The following is a 9,611-nucleotide window of genomic DNA, read 5'->3' as shown; positions in this document are numbered from 1 at the left end:
ATTGTTTATTGTTTATTGTTTATTGTTTATTGTTTATTGTTTATTGTTTATTGTTTATTGTTTATTGTTTATTGTTTATTGTTTATTGTTTATTGTTTATTGTTTATTGTTTATTGTTTATTGTTTATTGTTTATTGTTTATTGTTTATTGTTTATTGTTTATTGTTTATTGTTTATTGTTTATTGTTTATTGTTTATTGTTTATTGTTTATTGTTTATTGTTTATTGTTTATTGTTTATTGTTTATTGTTTATTGTTTATTGTTTATTGTTTATTGTTTATTGTTTATTGTTTATTGTTTATTGTTTATTGTTTATTGTTTATTGTTTATTGTTTATTGTTTATTGTTTATTGTTTATTGTTTATTGTTTATTGTTTATTGTTTATTGTTTATTGTTTATTGTTTATTGTTTATTGTTTATTGTTTATTGTTTATTGTTTATTGTTTATTGTTTATTGTTTATTGTTTATTGTTTATTGTTTATTGTTTATTGTTTATTGTTTATTGTTTATTGTTTATTGTTTATTGTTTATTGTTTATTGTTTATTGTTTATTGTTTATTGTTTATTGTTTATTGTTTATTGTTTATTGTTTATTGTTTATTGTTTATTGTTTATTGTTTATTGTTTATTGTTTATTGTTTATTGTTTATTGTTTATTGTTTATTGTTTATTGTTTATTGTTTATTGTTTATTGTTTATTGTTTATTGTTTATTGTTTATTGTTTATTGTTTATTGTTTATTGTTTATTGTTTATTGTTTATTGTTTATTGTTTATTGTTTATTGTTTATTGTTTATTGTTTATTGTTTGATTGTTTTCAGGGAATGGTGTGAGTACAACCAACCAAATTTGAACTGCCTTAAATGCAACGTAATAACTTTTTATAGGGATACTCCTACATTTATTAGTTATATTCTCAAAAAGCACCACTCTATCGAACATATTCAATTAACGATTTACTTGTTCTTCTCGTCCCAAAACTTAAATTTGACATAATGGCCACTGTCAATAAAGCTATGAGTGTTTTTGGGTTTATAAAGCGTAAGTCAAAAGAATTTGATGACCCTTATACAACCAGATTATTATTTACCTCCCTTGTCCGTCCTATTTTGAAATATTGGTCTTCAGTTTGGAGTCCACAATATCATCGTATTATCATCGCAAGAGGCAAGTTCGTTGTGACTCATAAGTAGACATCGGATTTTAGGTGAAATCGTTTTTTTAGATACGATTTAAAGCCATATTTGATTGGATACAATTTTTTTAAAAAAACCTCAATTAATTTTGGCCTAAATCTAATTATATCTTAATAAATAAAATTTGTAACCAATCAAATGTGGCTTTAAATTGTATTTAAAAAAAAACGATTTCACCTAAAATCCGATGTCTACTCATAAGGATTAAGAAAAGTCTGAATTTTACTTGATCATGGTTGCCGGAAAAGTCGTTAATGAACTGACAAATAATAAATCAACAAAGACATGCCCAATCTGCAAAAGGACCCAAAAGAATTTTGGAAACTTGAACGATTCTAAAGTTGAGGAAAATTATGAATTTGGAATTTCACCTTACATGCTTGGATAAGGTGTATGCCGATTTGTAAGTACGCCTCTGCCACTCCTTGTCTCAAGCAATAATTTTTTTCATCATTCCCCGTTTACATCATTCAATTATCTCTACTGATTTAAAAGTTATGATTTATTACCAAAAAAGTCAAAAGGCGCCACTGTGCAACGATAGGAAACTTTGCAGTAAAATTAGCGCGCATTTTTCTTCGAGATGAGAAACTCTAAACCGACCATTTGGTAGATGTAATTGCTTATTTAGGCTATTTTCATGTATGTTGAACTAATAAGCTTTTTTATTAGTTAATGCAAACGAAAATAAGAAAATTGGGTTGGTTTATGCTTGTTAACAATTTATTATCGAAAAAGTACAGCAGGCGAGACGAGAATGCGTTTTATGGCGAGATCAGAATTCATACTGAGTTTACGAAGGGCCAGCCAGCCGAATGCTGGGCCCAAAATGCAAGCATACAACAATTGGGAGAGATAAATAGAGAGAGATGCCTTTCGTGATGCAATTGATATAAGAGTACGGATTTACAAGTTAATTAGCTGCTGCGGCTGCGTGACCCGACATACTCCCCCCGTTGGAAGCCTGGGTTTCAACATCATCCTTAAGGGGCAGCAGACATAGCTTGTTCACTGCTCGCTTGGTCACTCCTGACGCTGTCTTCAGAACGGCAACTCGACCAACGCCATCTCCACCGAACAGCAGCTCAATCACTCTGACGAGGGGCCACTTCATGGGAGGCAAGTTTTCGTCCTTGACCAGAACTAAGTCATCGACAACCAGGCCCGGTTTGGGGGTGCGCCACTTGGAGCGCTGCTGCAGAAGTGTTAGGTATTCTTCCTTCCATCGGGACCAAAAGATCTGCTGCAAGTAGGCCACGCGTTGCCATCCATCCAAGCGATTGAAGTTGAGACTGGTCACATCTGGCTCTACGAAAGATGAAGGCGGACCACCATTCAAAAAATGTGCTGGGGCTAACACATCCAGATCAGCGGGGTTTTCTGAAATCGAGACTAATGGTCGAGAATTAACAACCGCCGAAATGTGACACACCAGGGTCCGCAACTCCTCAAAGGCTAAAACAGCAGTGCCAACAGCGCGGTAAAAATGATGCTTAGCGATCTTCACAGCCGCTTCCCAAAGACCGCCAAAGTGAGGCGACCTAGGAGGAATGAAACACCAATCAATAGCCTCCGCCAGGCAAAAGTCCAATGTAGCTTTCTGATGGTCATTGCTGAGGAATAGGCGCCTTAGTTCGAGCAATTCATTGCGAGCGCCGACAAAGTTTGTTGCATTATCAGACCAAATCTGCCGTGGCTTTCTTCTAGTGCATATAAATCGTTTAGGGCCATGTAGAAATGACACTGTAGAGAGATCCTTAATCAACTCCAAATGAATAGCTTTTGTGGCGAAACAAATGAAGACACAAACGTAGCATTTTACTGGATGCCTACTTCGCACTTCTGACTTGTAGAGAAATGGTCCGCAAAAGTCAATGCCAGTGACTTCGAATGCATGAGATCCATCGAGTCGTTCCTTTGGAAGATCCGCCATTATATGCTCCACTAGTCGAGGCTTCATTCGATAGCACCTAATACATTTGTTTACTGCCTTCATCACCGTCTTCCTCCCCCCAATAGGCCAATATTGGGATCGAATTATGCCGAGTAGCGCCCGTGGTCCAGTGTGCAGATTGCTTTCGTGAAAGTGAGTAATAATGGCAGCAGTGACCGAATGACTCCGTGGTAAAATAATTGGATGGCGCCCATTAAAATCCAGCGAAGAATTCTTTAGCCGGCCGTCCACTCTAAGAATCCCAAATTGATCAACGAACCAATCCCTTTGACTGCAACGATTTGATGTCGTCCCATAAATGTGAGCGCTGGACCAGACGAAGCAACAGCCGAGTACCGCCTTGAAGATCAGACACCGTGAGCGTCGGGCGACGGATGCGATTACTAAACTTGTAGACGTATCCGAAGGGCGGCGAAGGAATTGACAAATTTTGAATTAGCCACTATGTCTTCGTATGGAGATTTTATTAGTAAAATCTTTCGGCGAACCTCAAGCGTTGGCCTTTCAGCAATGATTGGGGCCGGCCAGTCAGCTTTGGGGCCACAAAGGAATTTTGGTCCATGCGCCCACAAAGGAGAGTCATTAAGCTCAGTAGGAAAAGCACCTCGGGAGAGAATGTCAGCTGGATTTAAAGAAGTTGGAACATATCGCCACTCTACTGACTCAGTTAGCTCTTGAATGGCAGCTACTCGGTTCGCTACAAAAATGTTGAACCTGGAGGGCTCGTCTCGGATCCATGAAAGCGCAACAGCAGAGTCGCTCCAGCAGTATAACTTTCCCTCAAATGCCTTAGTACCAGCAACTTCCGCGATGAGTCTAGACAGGAGTTCAGCCCCACAAAGCTCCAGCTTGGGCACAGTGAGTGTTTTTAAGGGGGCTACCCTTGACTTTGAGCAAAGCAATTGAGATCGGCCGTTGCAAACGATGTAGACACAGGCACCATATGCTTCTATGCTGGCATCACAAAATCCATGAATCTCACTCTCAGAGTTTGGAGAAAGAACCAGCCGAGGAAATGACGCATGCTTAATTTGCCCAAAACTCGTGATTCTGTGACTCCGGGAGGCTTTCATCCCAAGATAACTTCTCCTTGCACAGTTGTTGAAGGAATATTTTCGATTTTGTGATCACAGGTCCAACCAACCCGAGGAGATCGTAAAATCGCGCTATTGCAGACAGGACAGATCGCCTGCAAGGTCTTGATGCTGACTGTAAGACCGAAAAGGAAAACAGTAATTGGTCAAAAACTGGATCCCAAGCGAGACCTAGGGTTTTTGCAAAATCAGTTCCATCATCAAACTTCAAATAAGACTCCTTATCCTTGTCTGCAACTCCCTCCAAAACAGCTGACACATTCGAGCACCACTTTCTAAGCTTAAATTATCGGCACAACCCGCTGTCAGAGGCAGACACTGATGACATATGTCCTAGATCGAGGTATTCCTTTATGAATGCTCCATATTGAGCCTTCAAGGCTGGCTGACGATTTAGCTTTCTCTCTAGGGACAAGAATCTTCGATAAGCTTGCTGGTAGGACTCTCCCAAGAAGTCTAGATTGAGCTTGGCAGGTAAACGAACAGAATAATCCCCAGCTGGCAAACGAACAACGTGTCTTACGAAATGTGCTTCACAGTCCAATTCTTCCTTAGTAGCGCGTATGATTGGCTCGGCGCAGCTTTCCACTTCCCAAAATCGTCGAAGGAGATCATCTAACCGATCGAAACTATTCTCCCTGCTAGCGACGGGTAACTCTTGAGACGACAATAAGGACGAGCCATTGGAGAGGCCATAACCTCCAGAAACAACCCAACCCAGACGAGTCTTTTGAAGTAGGAGTAATCCATGTGGAAGCTTAATTTGGCCAACGCATAACATCTCGTAAAAGAGGCTGGCTCCGATTAAAAGGTCCACCCGCTGGGGAGTACAAAAACTGGGGTCCGCTAACTGAATATTTTTAGGTATTTTCCAATTGCCGATGTCGACATTGAAGCTAGGCTGCCGCTCTGTGATGTTCGGAGCAATCACCGCGGTAATGTTGGCTGAGTAATCGGAAGTTCGGGACTGAACCGTAATATTAACCGAATGACCATCCGTCACAAAACTGGAATCTCCTATTCCAGTAACGGATGGTAAAGATTTTATCTTCTTTACTTGAAGCTGGCTTGCGAGTCGGGACGTTATTAGATGCAGCTGGGAGCCAGAGTCGAGTAGAACTCGACAGGGAACGAAAACTCCGGAGCGGTTTTTTACTAATACGCTTGCCGTTGCTAAGAGCACAATATCATTACTAAAATCCTGTGCAATAAGAGCAGTCGAGGTGGAAGGCAGTGCAGATGGTGAGGCAGACGGAATTGCTTCTTCAAGCGGTGCTCCTTCTTGTGAAGAAAGGGAAGATAAGCTTCCCATGTGAAGCAGGGTGTGATGCTTCGATCCGCATGCACGACAATTACTGGAATTGCACTGCCTAACTTGATGACCAACCTTAAGACAATTTATGCAAAGACAGAGCCGTTTTGCTTCTTGAAGCCTATTCGTAGGAGACAGGGCTTTAAAATTCTGGCAATAAGAAATGGAGTGACCTGCATCATTACAGAATATACAGATCCAAGGGTTCGAATTCGAGGCAACAAATGCTGATCTACGAGTATTGGGTATTCTGTTACTTCCCACCTGAATGCCCGGCGCATAGTTTGCCATGGCAAAATCCATCGTCTCCACCGTCCTGCACCGCTGCTCCAGAAATGATGCCATTGACTCCCAAGTAGGAATTAAGTTGACGAAGGCAGGGTCCTCTAAACGCTCTTCCCACTTGGCCTGACTTGCCGGATCCAATTTTTGGAACAGGATTTGGACGATGATGCATCCTGCGATTTGTTCCGTCGTGCCCAGCCCCTTAAGAGCGCGGATATGAGCGTTGAATTTATCCGACAGCTCCCGAAGTGTCGAAACGGAACCACTCTGCACCGCCTTTATTCCCAGGATCTCAGTAATGTGTGCCTGAAAAACCAAACGACGATTATCAAATCTATTTCGCAGTAAATCCAAAGCAATTGCGTAGTTGCCATCCGAAATTTCCAGCGAGCGAATAGTTTCCAACGCAGTATCCCTCAGGCATGATCGTAGATGCTGCAGCTTTTCTATGTTGGTGAGATCAGGGTGACTATCTATGATAGTGGTAAACATAGAATAAAAATCAGACCAATTTGCATAACCTCCAGCGAATTTTGGAAGCTCAAGTAGAGGCAGTAATGTTGCCCTATGTCGAGGCTGACGCTGCTGGAGGCCGAAAGCTCCGGGAGTGATGCCGTCAGCAAGAGTTGAGTGCGAAAGGAGCTGTGATCGAACAGATGACTTCAAAAGTACGAGAATGTCATCAAATTTTTCACTCAAATCACTTTCAATTTCCTCGTAATCCAATTCTTCGAGCTCACCGAGAACCTTTTTAAATGTTCCTTGAAGTTCATCAATCAGCTCCAACCTCACGTGGAGCCCGGATTCGTCGCATGAAGTTAACGCCGCACTTGAAAGGGAATCCACTAAACGCTCCACTCTATTAAATAAAGCAGTTGCCTTGCGCTTTAAAAATATCACCCTGTTTTCATCAGCGGTAGCATCTCCAGCAATTCCCGTAGGCATGGCTACAACAACAACAACGGCACAAGCAGACGAAATGCCCGAAATTCGGTTTCAGCGGGAAGATGAGCGCAAAGCAAACGAAGAAATAACGGCCCTTTACTTGGCTATGTACGCTCCAATGTATAACTAATTTTTCGCCTTTTATGCAAATTTCGGCAACACAAAACTGCTATTTATTTATAGCGCTCACTGCATTCAAGGCTTTATTTTTTCGACAAATGATTTCTGGCTCCGCCAATGCACCACAGCCCCAACAACGAAAAGTCAATAAATAGACTTATTTATGTGATTTGCACTTTATATTGTTTTTGTACGAATCACGTCGGGGTCTCCAATGTTGAACTAATAAGCTTTTTTATTAGTTAATGCAAACGAAAATAAGAAAATTGGGTTGGTTTATGCTTGTTAACAATTTATTATCGAAAAAGTACAGCAGGCGAGAGGAGAATGCGTTTTATGGCGAGATCAGAACTCATACTGAGTTTACGAAGGGCCAGCCAGCCGAATGCTGGGCCCAAAATGCAAGCATACAACAAATGGGAGAGATAAATAGAGAGAGATGCCTTTCGTGATGCGATTGATATAAGAGTACGGATTTACAAGTTAATTAGCTGCTGCGGCTGCGTGACCCGACAATGTATATAAACCCGAATCTATGCTCAATAAAATCAGTACGAAAAGAAATCTTGACGTATTCATTTCTACGCAGCTCAATTTGTTCTGTACTTATTACGGCGACTTTTGCTACTGGTTCTGTACTTGAGGCACGCAAAAAAAACCTTTTCAGCAAACCCAATTTCGGTAGAAATCCTACAATTGGAAACCCCCGACTTCAACCGCAACAATTGTTAAAAATGGGACTCCAATTTGAATCTGCATCATCGATCATTGTTTGTATCAACCAAAGGTCAATTTGGTAAAAATTTGAACCGCATATATCGGTCAAATATAATATCCATTTGATCCGACTTTACGACGTCAATTACAGTATTCAACGGTCAACAAGGCGATCAAAAGGCGGTAAATTCAACTACTTCAGGTGTGCGATTGACTGTAAGGATTAACGTTGAAAAAAGGACATGTTCTAATCATCCAGGCGATTTGAACCAGATAAACTGCTGTTTCATTGATCAATCTCTTCAAAGCCATTTACATCATTACAAAAAACCTCTTAATCGGATTATTTAAAAAAGGTAAAAATGGCACCGAACAGCATTCATCAGTTGTTGACAGAACAGTTATCGATAGGAGAGAAAATTCAGAATGTCATTCGGAATTACAAAAAGGACTCCGTTGACAGGAAGGCTACCCTGTGGTATAAATTTAACTCCGGAGATAATCAAATAAATAATTTCCTTAAAGGAGTGACGTTAGAACACGATTATTTTAGCACTGAATTGTTTATTAAAATTAAGCAACTGGTTGAGGATTATAAGACAAAATTCAACAATCAGTTGTCTCTCTTGGAAGCGGATGTTACACCAATCGCATCCACAGCAAAGGACATCGAAATAGAATCGAGATAAAAAAGGTGTTGCTTAATAGTTTAGAGGGCATCATGAATAATATGACCGAAGAAATGAAACAGAATTTCTTGACCGTCATAGCACAATACTGGAATAAAATAAAAGATATTCATGTCCAAATTTATAAAAAATTTATGGACCCGAAGGAACTTGGATATGACGACAGCAGATATATGGCAGCAGAAGATGTAGTCATAAAAATACAAATAGAAATGAATGTAAAAAAGGAGACAAAAAATAGTTCTCCAAAATGTTCAAAATGCATTATATTTCCCAAAGGTAGCGATACCCAAATTTGATGGGGATTATTTAAAATGGCAACAGTTTCATGATACTTTCAAAAAAAGTGATTCATGAATCAACGTTACTCACTATACAAAAAATGTGGTATTTGAAGACTAACGTTAATGGAGAAGCAGAGCGTTTAATTCGCCATTTATCGCAAACCGAGGCAAGTTATTCAACTGCATGAAAAACACTTGAAGAACGCTTCAACAATAAAGATTACAAATGGTTCCAAAACAATAAATTCGTTGCATGATAATGTGAAGGAAACATTAACTGCTCTCAATAACATCGGCATAGAGATAGACAAATGGGATCCACTTCTTCTTTGTCTTCTAACGAAAAAGCTTGATCGACAAATACAAATACAAGGCAAATTCAGCCTTTGAACGAATTTTTAAACTTTCTTGAACAAAGGTTTCTCATCTTGAAGCCATTGGATCAGAAAAAGGAAAAAAACAAAATACATGTGCATCAGTTGGAGCTGAAACACAATATAACTGTTTCTTTTGTAAGAAACCAAATCACAGCATATATAAATGCAATGAATTTTTAAGGAAAACCCCAGCAGAACGTCTTAACTAGGTTCAAAAACAATCAGTTGTCTCTCTTGGAAGCGGATGTTACACCAATCGCATCCACAGCAAAGGACATCGAAATAGAATCGAGATAAAAAGGGTGTTGCTTAATAGTTTAGAGGGCATCATGAATAATATGACCGAAGAAATGAAACAGAATTTCTTGACCGTCATAGCACAATACTGGAATAAAATACAAGATATTCATGTCCAAATTTATAAAAAATTTATGGACCCGAAGGAACTTGGATATGACGACAGCAGATATATGGCAGCAGAAGATGTAGTCATAAAAATACAAATAGAAATGAATGTAAAAAAGGAGACAAAAAATAGTTCTCCAAAATGTTCAAAATGCATTATATTTCCCAAAGGTAGCCATACCCAAATTTGATGGGGATTATTTAAAATGGCAACAGTTTCATGATACTTT

General features: G+C 39.3%; 2 protein-coding genes across 2 annotated transcripts; both read right to left on the bottom strand.

The window, feature by feature from the left end:
* Positions 1 to 2,112: 2,112 nt before the first annotated feature.
* Positions 2,113 to 3,132, bottom strand: LOC138912075 (uncharacterized). The gene is made up of 2 exons (XM_070211932.1): positions 3,033 to 3,132; positions 2,113 to 2,942 (listed from the first exon to the last, which is right to left on the bottom strand). The coding sequence occupies exons 1-2, from the start codon at positions 3,130 to 3,132 to the stop codon at positions 2,113 to 2,115; spliced, it is 930 nt and encodes a 309-aa protein (XP_070068033.1).
* Positions 3,133 to 4,533: 1,401 nt separating this feature from the next.
* LOC138912074 (uncharacterized) lies at positions 4,534 to 6,789 on the bottom strand. The gene is made up of 2 exons (XM_070211931.1): positions 5,824 to 6,789; positions 4,534 to 5,448 (listed from the first exon to the last, which is right to left on the bottom strand). Exons 1-2 carry the CDS (start codon positions 6,787 to 6,789, stop codon positions 4,534 to 4,536), a joined length of 1,881 nt encoding a protein of 626 aa, XP_070068032.1.
* Between the last annotated feature and the right edge of the window lie 2,822 nt (positions 6,790 to 9,611).

Source organism: Drosophila takahashii, chromosome 2R (assembly GCF_030179915.1).
Source record: "Drosophila takahashii strain IR98-3 E-12201 chromosome 2R, DtakHiC1v2, whole genome shotgun sequence".
In the NCBI taxonomy this organism is placed as follows: domain Eukaryota; kingdom Metazoa; phylum Arthropoda; class Insecta; order Diptera; family Drosophilidae; genus Drosophila; species Drosophila takahashii.
Note: the sequence above shows the minus strand (reverse complement) of the source record. Positions and strands in the feature narration are given on the sequence as shown.